At 44.2% G+C, this 17,911-nt stretch overlaps 1 protein-coding gene across 1 annotated transcript; it reads right to left on the reverse strand.

Moving 5' to 3' along the window:
- Positions 1-113: 113 nt before the first annotated feature.
- USP50 (ubiquitin specific peptidase 50) lies at positions 114-17,764 on the reverse strand. Its single transcript, XM_090029536.1, has 9 exons — positions 17,729-17,764; positions 16,705-16,793; positions 9,914-9,946; positions 8,933-9,133; positions 7,837-8,032; positions 6,318-6,524; positions 5,405-5,547; positions 4,467-4,599; positions 114-3,358 (listed from the first exon to the last, which is right to left on the reverse strand). The coding sequence occupies exons 1-9, from the start codon at positions 17,762-17,764 to the stop codon at positions 3,173-3,175; spliced, it is 1,224 nt and encodes a 407-aa protein (XP_089885662.1). The 3' UTR covers positions 114-3,172.
- Positions 17,765-17,911: the final 147 nt, after the last annotated feature.

Here is a 17,911-nt window from a genome sequence, read left to right on the forward strand (position 1 = left end):
ACACATGCATTAAAAATCTTACTGAGGAAACTATTTAAAAGCATGCTATCCTGTTAAACATGTTTTGGGTTTGTTGAGCCTCTGCTCAGTTTGATTGCTTGTCAGGATTGCTGTGGGGTTGTACATGCTCCAGTGAAAGGATGGCTGTCTGAGTGAATTAGTTCAGGAGCTATTTTAGCTCATGCTACACGTGTCATCTGGGAACAATTTCCAATTGTCTTCACAGTTGCCATTCCTGCCTGAACTCTTGCCTCTGTGCATTTGGCTCTTGCCGAGTTAGAGAGCTGACATTGCCATAGCAGGAGGTACTGTATGAAGAGGTGAGGTGCTTAACACATTCAAAATGAGCTGGGGATAAAGTGGTCAGAATGACCTTTCTTAGTAAAAATGGTTCCAGTGTCTTAAGGCTGGGTTGGCCAGCCTGAGGCCCGTATGCCACACAAGTGGCATGAGAAGTCTGCATGTGGCAGATCAGGGAGGGGGTAAACAGCACACAAAGTAGAAAACAGAGCAGCAGGGGAAGTGGATCAGAGCAACACTTAGGGAGCAAGCAGGGTTAATTTGTGGCTCACCAACCAAAAATGTCAACTAGAAGGCAACAACTGCTGAGCTGAGGTAGTCATGTGAAGTCAGTCACAATGAAAGCAATGCTGACAACATTGGTGCTTAAATTAAATGTTAATACTCAGGCAATGTACAGTGAATATTGAAAACTTGCACTTAATTATGCCTTCATGGGCTTATCTCCTGTTAAGTAAGGCAACCCAATAATGCAAAATAAAACTTCATAGAATGCCACCTTACAATAAGATGAGCACATACTTAGACTTAAGCCCCCACACCCAGAGGCTTCAGATGACCTCTGACTTTACTGGCAGAAGAACCAGCAGCAGCTATGTTGAAGTGGTGAGGTTTTACTAAGTTATATAACAATATTGAAACCGTGATCCCCTGCCAGACTTCACTAGTACTGAAAGGAAGACAAAGCTTGATCCTTGGATAGCAGTGTCTTGCCTCTAAGTGTGTACTTCTAAGCTCACCTTAATTTCAGTCTTTTCCCTTTCCTTCCTCTGCTGAAACCTAGATGGAACTTCCTTTAAACATGTGTGTCCTCCCTGCCACCTGCATATCACTGCCACAGAGGGCTCTCTTGCTGCATCCACATCCTTTTCCATGTGTGTTACTAAGGGCTGATTTTCCCTAAGAAAAGGGAGTGAGTGTTTTCAATGTTTACTCCAATCAAGCCACTTAAGCTTTAATAGCTGTTTGTCTGCTATTCTGAGGTGCACAGTACACAAACGGGGTGGGCACTGTATGGCCTGCCACAGTGTGGAAGTTGCCTTTAATTACTTAATCTTTTGTTCTAAGAGTCACCCTTTTAAAAATAAAACCCCTCCTTCTAAGTTCTTGGCAGAGTAGTCATTCTTTGAGGCAAACATGGGCCAATGAATGGCCTTTGTGCATCAGCTGGCCAGCAACTGTTCAGATCAAGTGGATAAAATCATCAGCTTCTCATCTGCACAAACTTCCATCTCATACAATATACTTATGGCTCGGGTACTATGTACTTTAGTGCATTCTGCTACTAGTTTTAAATGGTTTTTCGCACCATGAGCTTGCAGGATCTCAGTACCACTGGATATGAATGGTCAATGAAAAGTATACCTGATCAAGCCAAAATAGTTGCAAGAGAGAATGCGTGCCAGTGGGAAGCGATCTTGCTGTAGTTACTGGTTTTGTATGATAAACTGTGACTTTTTAATGGAAGTCCTTTGCATCCTGTCAAAGGCAAGTCATTAAGGTGATGCCTGAGTCAGATCTGCATGCTTTGTCCCTTTATATTAGTCTGCAGGAGAATAAGAATTTCCCCTGTAGTGGTAGTGGATACCTCCTGGCACACAGACATGATTCATACCACTGACTGCTTGTCTCTTCCCCATCTCATGTCTTTGTTATGAAACCTCCAAGAGTAGAGACATTAACTAAGAAACAGAATTACTGTTCACCTTTCAAATGGCTATAGTCAAGTTTCAGAGATAACAGAGGCTGAGACAAGCAGAGCAGTTTAAAACTCAGCTACTGCTTAAACTTCTGTCCAGACCCTCGGGAAGATGACATGTTCAGATATGGAACATTTCCTTTACATGTCAAGGAGCTAGAAACTTTATTTTAAAACTGAGTGGCTGCAAGGCAGACTGACAAGCCATCGGATCTAGTATCTGGCGGTTCCCTTTAAAAGCAACAATTAGCTGGGAAGAAGTTTCATCATTTTAATTTTAAGAATACAGTACATCAGTCTTGAGTTTTCCCATCGGGAAAAGCATGGAGACAGTGGTAACAGGCACAGCACAGCACAGAAACCATCAGGGCACATTTGCCTGGCAAGAGGCAAGTTGTCAGGTGAGGCTGTTTGTTCCCTGGCTTTTTCATGAAGTGCAAAGATGTATTAGAAAGAATATGCATCACTGCAGGGTGAGGGTGATGGACAAGTTTCTCTTCAGCCAGCTACTGCTGCAAGGCCCAGATCAGGAACAGTGAAGAGAAGCTTTTTTATTCCTGCTTTTTATGTAGCATCTGTTAAGTTAGGTTCCAGGTACACTGCCATCTAATAGTGTCAGAGACTACAGAGCTAAAGAATGGACTCTCCCCATTCACAAAAGAAGGGGTGGGGGGGAAAGCAATAGATATGGGGAATGTCTGCACTGCAGAATTGTGATTGTAACATAGTGTAGACATATGTGCTCTGCTATGGCAGAGCAAATGGATTGGTCCACTTGGTGAGCTGGAAAAGGGGGTAAGCAGAGAGGGAGCTGTCATGTTTACGCTGTATTCTTGTCCAGCTGGAAGCTATTCAGGAAAGGTTTCTGTACCTTTTATATTTAGAAAGAGTCGCCAAAGTGCTAGGTATAGCCACTGTTATAATACTTCAGATACTAGTGCGAGAGGCACTTTAGAAGCAATTCTGCTGATACAGGGTAGTGACATGATTTTTGAACCATCCTACATCTGGCTGCCAAGACACATCCTACAATCAGAAATCACAGCTCCAACCCTTACCTTTGAAATCACTTTCTAAACATAATCAAAGACAACAAGTGATATTCAGGTACTGCCCTAGTTTAATGAGAACACAGAACTTGGCTTACACTATCAGTGAATTGTAACCATGGGCCTAATGTTTTCTGGTTGGTACAGAGAAGGCTTGACAGCTGTAAAACAGGAGATAGGCTGCAGCAGACTGCACTGAGGAGTGTGGGATCTCGGTGACCTGCGAGTCATCAAAGCTGTACCAGTTCTGGGTGACGGTGTGTTTGCAGAAGGCTGTATAGTGGCCACCGTCCAGATACCCAAAATGGTTCTGCAACAACAAGCAGCAAGTAAGTCCAGGAAGAGCTATGACTCCATTTTAACAGACTAAAAGCCAAGAACCTGGTGATCACTCTCACCTGCACTCAGCAGTTGTGGGGATGGGGAAAACTAAATAAGATTTCAGTTTTTCTTTTACAAAACATTTCTAATATTTAGAATTCTGCAATAGAAAGAGCAAATTAATGTTGTGTATGGGCACTAATAATATTTTCCATGTCAAATATCACCTTTACAAACCAGCTAGCAGCTCCTATCTGTAGGCCAGATGCCTGGTGAGTGGATCTCACTGGCTGCCTATTGCTTATCCACACCCAAAGGCTTTAGGCTTGGAAGTCTGCCCATGGAAACAAGATTACACCAGTCAGGCAAGGGGAGAGGTTTCATTAACAATGGTTGACTGAGGAACTAGGATGGGTATTCAGCTCATTTACCAAGTCGCTTGAATCAAGTATTTGCCAAATGATGCAATCAGCCTTCAGGATACATGTATTGCATCACAGACTGGCAAGGGAGGGTTTATTTAGCCTCTTAAGAAATTGCTCCCTATGGGGGATCATACAACTCCACATACTCCTGCAGTCACGTAATAAACAGGCGCAGTCACTCTGTAAGCGGGACCAAGCTGTACTGGAGTCATTGTACAGACCTCACACAACTATTAAAAAGTAATAGTTGGAGCCAAATTGCTCTTCAGCTACACAGACAAGAACAAGTGTGTTACAGCATGGTTGGAGGTTACTGTGTTATACAATGTCCAGACACATTCAGATTGCATCTGTGTACAGTCCTGTAAGTACAATACAACTTCAAATGCCACAGAGCACAGCCACTATTTCTATGTGGCTACAAACCATCTAATACTAACCAGTGAAAACTCTGGTAGTTTGGGAAGTAGTTTTCAATTCAGGAGACCCCTCGTAACCTTGCAACAGCAGACACATCAGCAATCACTGTGTATGTGCTTCCCCCCCCCCCCCCCAAATGTTAAACTGCGTGCGCATAGGGGAGGGGTGACTTTGGCTGTTTAGGCCAAAGGCCAAGCACTAACTTCATTCACATGGACATTACAACTAAGGATTACCTTGCTTCAAACTTACCACCACGGCACACAAACTGTATTTTGGATTCTTCCGAAACAGTGGATAGACATAAGGAGAAAGATCCAAGTTGTTTAGTGGATAGTGGATGTCAGTTCCAAGTTTCCTTTTGTAGCTGCCTTGACAGTCAAACCTGGAAAAACATGAGATTATTCATAATGTTCCTCAGTCACCAAGCAAGAACCAACCTCTCATGATTGCAAATGCTCTTTGCAGTCTATTTATTTAATCTGTTTTGTAAAATAATTTTCTATCTACTTAAAATAATTCTTGGGACTAATACAGCATTTCAAAATGCATTGCAAACATTCCTTCCACTGTCCCCCTGAAGTCAGGTAAGCAAGTCAAACATTAAGGAACTGAAATATTTCCTTTTACAGAACATTTCTAATATTTAGAACTCTGCAGCAGAAAGAGCAAATTAATGCTGTGTGCATATCATTAGTCCCCATTCACAGCATTAATTACTGACAGGTCAGAGCACTAGCCAGTGTTTTAGCCCCTCACACTCAGGGCAGTGCTAGCAGAGGTAGAAGTAAGTATCTCTAGGGATGGGCATCCTTAACACACATATGGCCGCATGATGTACACATGCACTGGATATCTCCTTTTCTGAATGCCCCAGTTTTACAGCCAACCCTTTTTGTCTTTCATGAGAGTCACTTCTGATCTCATTGTAAATCTCTCGTCTCTGCCCCTTACAGGGAAGAGCAGCAAGAATGCACGAAGGGCATGATTTGGATTGCAAAAGGGGATTAAGGGTGAAACATGTTGTCTTGGTTTCTCAGGAGCTTGTCTTGTCAGCTCTAGCTGGCCACGAATGCTCCAGGTACTGTGTGTGTACAACAATCTCCTTCTCTGTGCTGTGCTTTCCCTTTCCTGTTGATGCAAATAACTTCTCTGTTTGTCTTGCAGCCATCCTACCATGCAGTGTGTACCTCTTTAAGTGCAAAATAACGATCTTTGGTGCCTTGGCTAGGCAGGTCTTCACTGCAGTGTCTTGCTTTGTGCCACACCATGAACACTGGATTTGGTTATTCCAGGTCAGAATGTCTTGTTGAAAGAAACATTCAAGACAGTCCTGTCAGAAAAAAACATGTTTAGTAAAATGAGGGCCCAAATGTGTTTGTAGAGAAGTGAGTTTTGGCCAAGGGAGGTGAGTCTGAGGAGATGAAGTCCCAATACATCAGTTTGTTGACTTGGGGAAGTCACCTGTAGTTCTGCCCATGCTAGTAGCAGTAAGCAACTGCCATGATATTATGATTATACAAAGAACATGAAGCAGCTAAAATCTGCTGCACTTTCCCCTGTCAACAGAAACATTTAAGAAGTATTAAAGCATTGCTCAGTTGCTCACTCTACAATAAAAGTAGACAATTCTCTGAACACCCTGCACTCCGTGGTGACCTCAGAGCATTTTCAAATGCCACAAACTTGACTGTTACCAACCAGAAACACTTCTGAGTCTGATTTAGGAACCCCAAGCCAGACCCTCAACTCAATAAATGTCTCCCTTTATAGATGGTAGTGCTGAAGTGATGTTGTAGCCATGATGAAATATGCAAGAGGCAAGAATTTTGTGGGTGATATTTTTATTGGATCAACTGCATGATTGGGAAAGACTTAGACAAGAAGGGCAGGGTGATACTCAAAAGCTTGTCTAAGTCTATCCCAACCATATAGGTGGTCCAATAGAAGGCATCACCCACAAAAATCTTTGCCTCTCTCTCTACGGATGATATCCTAGAATATGCATCTCCTAAGAACACATTTTCTCAAGAGACTATATTAGCATAACCTTTCTTCTGCTACACTGAATTCGAAAGTAGGAGGAATCAATGGGAATCCCACCTGTAGAGAGCATGCAGTCTCAGAAGGGATGGGAAGAGATAGGACAGTAAAGACTTCATTCTTAACAGTGGTGTTCTGACACTCCAGACATGTGATTTCATAACTGAGCTGTCCCTCGAATAGCTGTGTGATGATTGATGTCTCATGGGAAATCCCTCTGTTTTCCCTGGCGGTGGATATGTTTCCCTGGCTTCTTCTTTTGTTTAACTGTACAAAGAAAAATGAAAGATAACACCAATTACTACAAAAATGTCTAAATGTTTATTAATGTTTGTGCAAGAAGCAAATATTTCCGGTTTGACTGTCAAGGCAGCTGCAAAAGAATCTTCTGTTTTTTTCATCCCAAAAGGTAAAAAGCTAGTTGCTTCTCGGGGCGTGGTGAGACCCGGCCCGGAGCATGCCCCCTGTCATATGGTGTAATAAAAGATATCACATTTACCCAGAGAACCTTGTCTGCCTATGTCCTTAAACCAATACAGCTATAACTAACATCTCCAAAAAGTTATTGAAATATTCAGCATCTCCATGCTGTTTTGTACCTTCTACTGCTGTCCTTGCTGCTTCAGGGTAGTGCTAAAACATCTAGTCTGAAAAATCACATTGTTTACTTGTGAGATGGTTGTAAAGCAGATCTCAGAGATGAATAATCTCTGTGAGAGCACTGGGTAGTTGCACAGATTAGTATTGAGTCTCAACTGGGATTAAAACTGATGTGTCACAATGCTGCCATTTTATGTGGTGCACAGCAAGTTGAGCTTTCTTCTCAGAGCATATTAGCAAAGAGGGATGGGGAAAAACAAAGAGAGGCTTCAGAGCAGGTAGGGTAAATTATAGATGGCATCAAAACAGATTTAAAGGAGAAGCAGAGGTACAGCTGGGCGAATAAAAATATTCTAGGTACGTGGGAGAGACCATTACTATGGTATGGTGTAAGAAGAGGGTGAGGAGGAAGAAACAAGAATAGAGGTTCAAGTGGGTGAGTGAGGCACCTTGGTGATAAGCCATAGCAATAGATAATGAAGGGCGAGAGAGAGGGTGCTTTAGTAAAAGTGGTTGGAGCAAATAAAATGATAATTAGTAGCAGCATTTTGTATAGTTTGGAAGGAAAGAAAAGGGCATTATTGCATTATAGGCTAAACAAACAGTGATGAATTGTAAGAGCACAGGTCCATGGGGACACACTATAGACCAGTGGTTCTTCATATTTTTAGACTCAAGGTGCCCCTTAGGAAGTGCTACTCTTACTTTTCACTTGTTTTTTTTCACTACAGAAAAATAACAGAGCAATTCTCCTGTTCCAAAGAACTCAGAAAGACCTGCCAGGGGAGACTAGTTTAACATTATGAATTCCTTTTTGATATCTCTGGGTTTATTTTGTGAATCATGTTTGGACATCAAACAGTGTGTGAGCATTTGTATTGCGCTTAGCAGCAGCACCCTTGAAAGAATGTGTTGTGGCATCCTGGTTGAGAATCACTGCCATAGACACAGTCCCAGAAGGCCATAATTTTGGTCTTACCTTCTTAAGAGTCTCATGTAGTTCACTCAGGACATAAATCAGAAACTCCTGCGCATCCTGCTGAGTCTTTTTAGTAAAAGCTGGGTGCCGATCACCAATGACTGAACAGAAGACCTCTGGTGATACACAGTCAAAGTCTCCAAGCCATATGTCAGCCATCAGATAGGCAAAGGCAGTAGCAATTTCAACATTTTCCCTTCAGGTGAATAAAAATTGGAGCCAAAGAAAATAATTTAAAATACAAACAAGAAAGACAACTCAAGAAAACATCAGCAAAATACAGTCCAGGTACAACTGCCACTATTTGTCTAATGTAACCCCACAAGTGCTAGAAGGAATCTGTTTTTCTTACAGTCTTCAGCAGTAGGAGCTGCCTGAAGGACATGGTCACAGTTCTCAGTACACTATCACTGATAAAACAAAGATTTGTATTGTAATAGTCATGCAGTCAACCACGGCAGAAAGGAAAGGGGATTGGAGCCATAAAGATAGCAGTAGAAAGGCAGAGGAATTAAGAGAATTAAAGATGGAGACTATAGTGCTGGCAGGAGGAAAGCAGAAGTAGCAGAGAAATTAGGAGTCAATGATATTATCATGGAAGAGCACGGGCAGTGCAGTTAGGACTTGGGATTTGTTGCACCGGCTGTTCTACAAAGGTGAAGTCTGATTTTCAGAGATATTGAATTCCTGACTGTCAGTGTTTCCACTGGGATTTTCATTCCTTCCAAACAGGAGGTCTACAGAATAAGCACAGTCTGTGCCTGAAGACCTTAAAATATACCAGCTATTGTGAGGCAAGTAAGAGACTGGGAGAGAACAAGTAGAAACCTAGAGAGGTCAGAAAGAAAGAATTTAGAAAGAGGCCAGAAGATCATGGTAATATCCACAAACTCTAGCTAATAAGAAGTGGTTGCAGGGAATGACTGAGCTGGGACTTGGGGGCAGGGGAGAGTATCAGAGTGAAATAGGAGCCATTTTCTGGTGGCCTTGTCCAGATGGGTATAAATGTGGTCTCTAAAACAACATTTCTTTTGGAAAAACCAGCAGAACTGATCAGAAAGACGTGTTCTTGTGGACAGCAGATACATCAACTTACTTGCACAGGGCTGTGATGTACTTTCCTGAGAGAAAATACTCCACCAGTGGGGATATACTGCAGAGGCACTGCAAAACAGCATTCATGTAGCAAGTGTTGCCCAAGTTACGCAGGCCCGTCAGCCCTTGGTACTGCTGACTTTTCTCACCGTTTGATTCCTCACTGGAGTCCTTAACATTTTCCAAGTGGGCAGTTTTGGGGCTGTATTTCCAATGAGAACAAAATCCAGAACAGTATTTATTTTTTTTACTAAAATGCATGGCTTCCTTATATTACTTACTTAGAAACTTGTGTTAGCTCAGGGGAGGCATACTGAGTTCGGTTAAGATCTCCCTTAAAATATGCGGTCATATTCTTTCTGGAAGGTATTCAGATTGCTAGTTTGCCATTATCCATTATCCACATCTGAAGCTCTGCTGACTTCGTAAATGAGAAGTTTACAAAAAACCTTGAATGATCAAGCCCAGCATTTCAGAAACCCTGAACTTGGGAATTCTTTATATAATGTTCCTCCTTCTCAGTGGCTGCCTAGACAGATGAATGGGTATTTTCCATTGCAATACCAATGAAGCTTAGACTTTACATTAAGTTTGCACTGTTTATTTTCTCTATATACTAATTATGGGATCAATTCTGTGAATCAGCCGCAGGGCAGAACTGGCTGCACTTCTAGGATTGGGCCCTGGCAGCACAGAGGCAGCAACGGCATATGGCCCTTCATCATTTTCACCCGACTCCTATCAGATCATGCCATCCTCTGACTCCCACACAGGGCTTGGCACCATATTTGTTCTCCAGCTTTCTAACCTCATTACTTCTCCCCCTCCTTGTTCCCTGCTCTCTTTTCCCATACATGTGTCTGGTGTCGAGATGGATGTGGCTAATCAGACCTAGCAGAATTCAGCAGGTGATCGTTTGCCAGCACTAGTCAGTGATTTCACACCCAAGGCAAAACAGAAACATTCATCCAGAATCACCCACCTGGGTGTGCATCTAGTTGGCGGCAGGAAGTGCCTACGTTGGATGGAAGGAAACACAGAGTCAGCACCAAATGCTTGCAGATCTAAGAGTGTGTAAGTGCAGTTAGGTCATACAGCCTGATGTAAAGCTAGGGAAATAAGCCCCTGAAGAATCAACATAGGGACAAAAGGGGAGGGGGGTTGTTTTGTTTTGTTTTTTAAAGAAATTTTCCAGGCAAAAGAACCTGCTTCCCTGTGGGCTTTCAGGGGAAATGGATTCTTTTCCCCAGTGATATCACGTGGGGAAAAGTTACAGGGTTCCTGAACAGGCATAGTTGGGTGCAGCAACAGCAGAGGCATTATTGATTGGATTTTCTTCTAGACAAAGCACTGAAACACATCATGCAGGGCAGCATTTCTCAACAAGAATATATGAAAGGGTCGTGAACAAACTTAAAAAATGGAAAAAACATGGGGAACTGTGGCTTTTTCCTTGCAGGCTGGCAGAGTTCCAGCATGCCAGGGGTGCTTGGGATGCCCTCCCACCCCCCACCCCACACACGGGGGGGGGAGGGTGAGGAGGGAGCGGACAGCAGGTTGGGTCTGGCCACTGATATTTACAAATGGGTCTTGGTAGAAAAAAGGTTGAGAACCAGCTGTAGGGAGCAGCTGTAGGGAGGAAAGGCAGCATATCAGTCATCTGCAGCTAAATCAACGCTAAATCCTGGGTGTGTCTACACGTGCATATTAATGCAGAGCAAATGCACCGAATGGATCCAGACCATGCAATGACAAGAAATATAAAGCCTGTCAACAGCTCTCCACCACCCCCACAATTACTACACCCCATAACAGAACCATCAGTATTTGAGTTGGTCTAATAAAAGATATCCGATTTACCAAAAGAACCTTGTCTGCCTATGTCCTTAGATCAACACTGCTACAACCTATACCACTGGAGCAATAAACTGGCATTTATCACTTACACATGTACCCAGGACCCCAGCACGTTGAGCTGGGTTGGAGCAGGGAGTGGCTCTGACCTGGCTCAATGTGCTGTGTACAGGGTGGATGGGGCATGAGGGTGCAGCTCCTGCACTGAAACACCCTCATGCCCCAGTCAGCACCATCAGTGTCTATATATACATTGCCATGATGTAAAAAAAACTCTACTTACAGTATTTGTATATAGTATTTGTATTTACAAGTACTAACCTGCTGTGGATTTAATGAGTTTATTCCACCCTAATAACCCTGTGAATGGAGATGCCAAGACTTTTACTGTGGAGCTAGTTGGGGAACTCTGCAGTAAACATCTTGTGTAGACACAGCTCCTGTGATCTGATCATGTGCCTCCCCAGTGTCCTGCCACGCCAGGTTCCACACACTGCTCTGCAGAAGCGGTCGGGGAGGGCAGCATGGTAGGGAGCATCGCCAGCACCTGCTGCCTGCCCTGGGCTGGGGCCAGGGAGGCAGCAGCTGTTTGCAGCCTCCTGGCTCCAACTGACCCATGTTCTGGGTAGCTGCTGCCAGCCATGGATCCTGGGCTGCTTGCAGCAGGGCTTGCATCTTCCCAGTTTCCTGTTGGGAGCAACCCAAGCCCTGTGGCTATCAGCAGCTACCCAGAACCTGGGCAGGCTGCAGCCAGACTACAAACAGCTTCTGGCTCCCCACCCTGGCTCCAGCTGTCTCCTGCCCTGGGCTTCGGGAAGGCAGCCAACACTGCACCCGTCGGCCAGGGCAGGGCGGTAACAGCTGTTTGCAGCCTCCCTCCCGACTGCAGCCAGCCTAGGCTCTGGGGTAGCTGCTGCCAGCCGTGGTGCCTGGGCTGCTTGCAGCAGGACTTGTAGCCTCCCAGCTGCCTGCTGGGAGCAGCCCAGGCACCACGGCTGGCAGCAGCTGCCTAGAGCCCAGGCTGGCGGTCAAGTGCTGAGCAAAATGGCCTTGTGTGCCGGGGGTTGCTGACCCCTGACCTAAGCACCTGTTCTGAGTTCTGTGGGGGCTACACTGGCTGTCCTGTGGGATTTGGTACTGTAATCACAAAGTATTCCTTAATTTTCTGAGGAACAGTGCACAATTTGCATCCTGCCTCAAACATGCTCCAGTAAACCCACAGTGCTACAGCAAAAATCAATAGTAGAAACAGTTTTTCCTAACTTGAACGTTATATCTTGGTAACATAGAAATAACTTTCCTGAGTATCCACACAACAATGAATGTCAAAGAAGAAACAACAAATATATTTTCTTATGCTGGGAATACATTGCAATTAAGGGCATATTTTTGTTTGTAATACAAACAAGTATTCAGCCCTAGCCCCTACCAACTGGGTTCAGTAACTTTTGTGCAAACTAGGAACAGGGCAAAATATTCAAATGAGTGTCCAGGCTGCTTGGCAGCCATGTTCAGTTGTGAGCGCCCTCCCAGCTCCTTGCAGACTGGGACTCCGTCAGCCTGCAACGGGAGAGCCACTGTTTCCCCACATTTTTCTCCTTTAAAGGAGAAAATCCAGGTTTTTCTTGTTAAAATGAGAAAAATCCGTGTTTTACCACATTTTTCCATCACAAATGGAAAACTCAGATCCCTGCTGACCACTAAGCTATTAACTATCCCAGGATGGGCCACTCTGCTCCCTCTCATTTCACATGAGGAATTTCAAATGTTCCTGGTTTTATCCCTGAAGTGGAATGATTTTTTTTCTGAAGCCTCAAGTAACGTGGGTTGGAAAAGCACCTCCAGCCCAGTTGGAACGTGCCCAAGCCTGCCTTTCTAGGGCTCTCTGCCGAATGCCATATTTTAATCTCTCTCAGGCATTCACACAACCCCACAACGGCTGGATGTTTTTAAACCAATGACACGAGAGGTAAATTTTCAAACCAGCTTTACCCTTTGCCCCAGCCCCTTCTGAGATGCTCAAATTAAATTCATCTTTTCTGATCAGCCTCCTAGCTATGTTATAAAAAAGCAGACTCACAGAGAATAAAATATATTGAGATCATCAGGTGCTGATGTTGACTGGGAAGCCATCTGTTGGCCTGCAAAGAACTTGATACTTCCAGTGATTTAGGGAAACTACCTCTTATCCTCTTCTCTTCATATCTCCACCTCTTTTCTTTCCCTTTCCATACACCAACTTTCTTATCTTATAGTACAACTGCTCAGTAGCATGGTCTCCCCCCCCAGCTCTCTTTGAGCTTCCCTGACCGTTCCAGCCTGGATTCTTTTGGCATTATATCCCAACGTTCCACCTTGTTGCTAAGAGATGTTGCTTTGTCCTCGTAAATGCTAGTTAAGGTAAAAAACCTGATGCTAGTGCATGCATCTTTCCTCATGCATCACAGCTGGTTACACAGTTCCATTGACTTTGTGTGTCAGACCCAGTCATAGTTTCCTAACCCTAAATTCCATCTCATTATTAATACAGAGTAACAAACTGCGATGGCAGAAGATGGCTGTTGCAAGATGCAGGATGATAAATACCATATCTGACTTGTAATACTGCAAAATAATCGTTTTTGATATGCTAAGGGGAATGGCATGGGCCATTAACAGGGAGCAACTGGGCTCAAAATTCCTTTACACTTTTAGCCTCTTATATTTTTGCTTTCTCTATTACTAGGTTGGCGATATTGTTTTTTATAAATTGCATTCATTTTTGTGGACATACAAGGTGTGTCCAGCCGAGCATGCGCATGGGTTTCCTCATGGACAACTAGCAGCAGGACAGATTTGTGCCATTGATAGTTGTCCATGGAGAAAACCTGTGCATATGCACTCAGGTGTGGGGCAAATTGCCCTTGGTGGGTGGGGTATGGGAGGCTGGGGCCAGCACCTGGGCTGGCCCCAGCAGCCCTACCAGGGGCCCAAGGCTGAAGCGGCAGCAATCCAGGTGCAGAGAGCCTAGCCAGCAGCTGGAACATGGCTCTGGCTGGTCAGCCTCTGGTTCTGGGCAATGCATGCTGCTGCCAGCTGTGCCACACCACTATTTTTTAGCACTTTTTCTTGATACTGGGATTTCCTAGTATCTAAATTTGGGTCTGTGCTGCAAATATGCAGCGTAGAGAACTAAATCATGTGCACAGGGTGTATTTTGCAGCACCTCAAATATCTTTGAGGAGAGGCAAAGCGCATGTGCACACTTGTGTGGACATGCCCACATAGTTAACTGGTAGTTTTAACCTCTGCCTGTCTGCCAGTGCACAATAGGGGCAATTTTTATCATATGCAGCTAAAACATGAGAAGTAACAACATCATATTGCTTGCTGAACTATGGAACCTGCTAACCTTTTCAGTGACAGGAGAAGGCTGATCATTAGAAACAATGATAGAAGGGTAGCCAAGAATAACTCCTCCTGCATTTCTACCCATAAAACACAGATTTGCAAAGTAGATGCATCAATTAAGGTCCCAGTCAGACCTTCAGCATGGCCAGAGAAAAAGGAATGGTGACTGAAACACTATTTTCTTAACGTTAATTACCAAGTTTTGCACGCAGTTAGAGAGAAGTATATTTTCCCTTCTGTAACATAGCATTGGAGCCCTGATGTAAGAATTCCTTCCTGCCCAGGTCCTGCAAACTGTGACAAAAACCCATTTGGTACCCATAGCTGTGCCAAATGAAAACATTTACTGCTATTTCTTAAACTTCAAGCAGAATGCAGTGGATTCCACCAGGTATTCATTTTTGACTGGTATATTGGCTAAATTATCCAATAGCTTATGAGAGCCGTTCACCTCACTGGTTAATGCTGATACCAAAAGTGACATGTTTCAATATATGATATTTAAATATCAGTGCTGTTAACCATATCACTGCTGACCATTTTTCATTTTAGTAGGAATGTCCAGCTCAGGTAGTTATTACACAATTTTACACTGCCTCCAAAATGCCCAAATCCCCTCATGTCCCAAACTCAGCTGCCAAACTTATAGCTTGCTCTTGATGGCCTACTTCAGTGATTCTCAACCAGGGTGCCCTCCAGCCAGGGTGTGAGAAGATAAGGGAGGTGTGAGGAGATAAGCAGATGAGGACTGGCTCAAGATCTAAAAGCCTGGCCACTCCTCTGCCCTACTACCTGATCTTTGAAAACTCCTGGTGCTCTGGTGTAGTGCCTGAAGACTGGAAGAAGGCCAATGTGGTGCCGATCTTCAAGAAAGGGAGGAGAGTGGATTCGGCTAACTACAGGCCCATTAGCCTGACTTCTATCCTGGGGAAGATCTTAGAAAAGTTTATTAAGGAGGCCATTTTTGAGGGACTGGCCCAGGCTAACATCCTAAGGGATGGCCAGCATGGGTTTGTTGCGGGTAGGTCTTGTTTGACCAATCTCATTTCCTTCTATGACCAGGTGACCTATCACCTGGACAAGGGAGAAGAGATTGATGTCATATATCTTGACTTCAGAAAAGTTTTTGATCTGGTATCCCATGATCACCTCTTGGCCAAACTGCCCAGTTGTGGCCTTGGCTCCACCACGATCCACTGGCTGGGAAACTGGCTCTGTGGTCGGACCCAGAGGGTTGTGATTGATGGCAGTCACTCATCATGGTGCCCTGTGACCAGTGGGGTCCCTCAAGGCTCTGTCCTGGGACCCATACTGTTCAACATCTTCATTAACGATGTGGACATTGGAGTCAGGAGTGGACTGGCCAAGTTCGCCGATGACACCAAACTTTGGGGCAAAGCATCCACGCCAGAAGATAGGCGGGTGATCCAGGCTGACCTGGACAAGCTCAGCAAATGGGCAGATGAGAACCTCATGGTGTTTAACACCGAAAAATGCAAGGTTCTCCACCTTGGGAGGAAAAACCTGCAGCACCCTTATAGGCTCGGCAGTGCTACGTTGGTTAGCACTACAGAAGAAAAAGACTTGGGGGACATCATTGACCACAAGATGAACATGAGCCTCCAGTACGATGCTGCGGCTAGTAAAGCGACCAAAATGCTGGCGTGCATCCATAGATGCTTCTCGAGCAAATCCCGGGACGTCATTCTCCCCTTGTACTCGGCCTTGGTGAGGCCGCAGCTGGAGTACTGCGTCCAGTTTTGGGCTCCACAATTCAAAAAGGATGTGGAGAAGCTTGAGAGAGTCCAGAGGAGAGCCACGCACATGATCAGGGGTCAGGAAAAGAGATCTTACGATGACAGGCTGAGAGCCATGGGACTCTTTAGCCTGGAAAAGCGTAGGCTCAGGGGTGATCTGATGGCCACCTATAAGTTTATCAGGGGTGACCACCAGGATCTGGGGGAACGTCTGTTCACCAGAGCGCCCCAAGGGATGACGAGGTCGAACGGTCACAAACTCCTGCAAGACCGTTTCAGGCTGGACATAAGGAAGAATTTCTTTACTGTCCGAGCCCCCAAGGTCTGGAACAGTCTGCCAGTGGAGGTGGTTCAAGCACCTACATTGAACACCTTCAAGAGTAAATTGGATGCTTATCTTGCTGGGATCCTATGACCCCAGCTGACTTCCTGCCCTTTGGGCAGGGGGCTGGACTCGATGATCTCCCGAGGTCCCTTCCAGCTCTAATGTCTATGAAATCTATGAAAATCCCTCTTGAAAGGAGGTAAGCACTATAATAAGTTTTTGAAATGGGGTGCTGCTCAATTCACCAAAGTTACAGAGGGTTGTCTGGAGTTAAATAAAAAGGCACCTTGACCCTAAAGAAGTTGGGAACCACTAGCCTGTGATGCAGATCCAAATGGTCAGTACAAAAAGCTACATGATGCAAAAATAGGAAATACAGAAGATGCATAAAACTTAAGCTGAACTTAGTATCAAGGAAAATAAAGGCGACAGAAACGGTTGCGTTACCCATCTTCATATTTAATCCTGCAGTCTGCTACAGCAGAATGCTGAAGAATCCTTGTCACGACAGTCTGGTCTGTCTTTCTTCTTTCTTCCTAACAGCATCTTGTGAAAATCCTGCCCACCTTCCCAGAGATTTCATTCTCTAACTTTCTACTCTTGTCTAAATATTCTGAACCGTGCTTGTTGCCATTTCTAAAATGAATTAGAAAACTTTCGTTAGATTTTGCTTTCAGACTTGATCAAACTATGCAGTTAGCAGTTGCTTACATTGTCTTTTGATCCTGTTGTGATTGATTTAAGGTTAGAAGAGTCATCACTTGATCTCTGATTGCTTCTTCTATGCTTTAATTTATATGCTGACTACTGTCAAATGTGAGAAATTTTCAAAGTACTGTAGTATAATTTCAGAAGCATACACCTGTAAATCAACCAAAATTGGACTTCACTTCAAGAAGAAAGATATTTGTAAAAAACTCTCCTGAGTTCCATTCTAGGCAAATATCATATTGTGTAGGCTTATCAGACATTTAAGTCTGGCAGCAGTAGCACATGACTAATGACGTGCAGTGTTATGGTTTAAGTGTTATACACAACCATGAAGTGACTGCATGTGGAAGAAGTCTCCATGGTGGAGAGCCCACAAAGGCCAGGTCTACATTACAATGTTTGGTTGGCATAGATATAGTACACCCTCTAAGCCAACATTGCTATGCTGGCAAAAACCCTGGTCTGGATGCAGCTATACTGCCAAAGGAAGACATCTTTGGGATTAGCCTCCATTGTTTGGTGAGGTTGCTCTACCATGAGAAAAAACCTCTGGACCTATGGCACGTCTCCACAAGGGGACTCTGTTGCATAGCCATGCAGCACAGCCTCAGCACAAGGGGCTCTGTAGTGCAAAGCCAAGGACAGTCACATTTCAGTGTGCTTGTTTCTTTAGAGCCTAACATGATCTACTGAAGCTCTTTTCAGACTAAACCCATTGTGTGTGGATTTTGCAATATAGAAGTAAGGCCATTTCTTTCACCTTTAACCTCAATACATAGAAGCGGACACAGCACATACTAGATAGGTGAAAGGAGAAGTGCTGTGTAAAGAGTTACTGATAAGATATGAAACTAGCTGAATCCTGTCAAAAGAGGAACCTCGTCAACAGAGGAACCTTGAAAGCCATGCAAGGATTGTTTTTGTAAGATAAGATGCATCTTGG

Source organism: Crocodylus siamensis, chromosome 15 (genome assembly GCF_052110815.1).
Source record: "Crocodylus siamensis isolate JL-2025a chromosome 15, ASM5211081v1, whole genome shotgun sequence".
Lineage (NCBI taxonomy): Eukaryota > Metazoa > Chordata > Crocodylia > Crocodylidae > Crocodylus > Crocodylus siamensis.

Bases quoted from the DNA above. Each gene is read 5' to 3' on its own strand.
- USP50 (XM_090029536.1), bottom strand. From the start codon at position 17,764: ATGTGCTGTGTCCGCTTCTATGTATTGAGGTTAAAG. The intron at 6,525-7,836 runs GTAAGACCAAAA...TTCTTTGTACAG, and splicing joins TACATGAGACTCTTAAGAAG to TTAAACAAAAGAAGAAGCCA. The intron at 3,359-4,466 runs GTAAGTTTGAAG...TTGTTGTTGCAG, and splicing joins ACAGTTTGTGTGCCGTGGTG to AACCATTTTGGGTATCTGGA.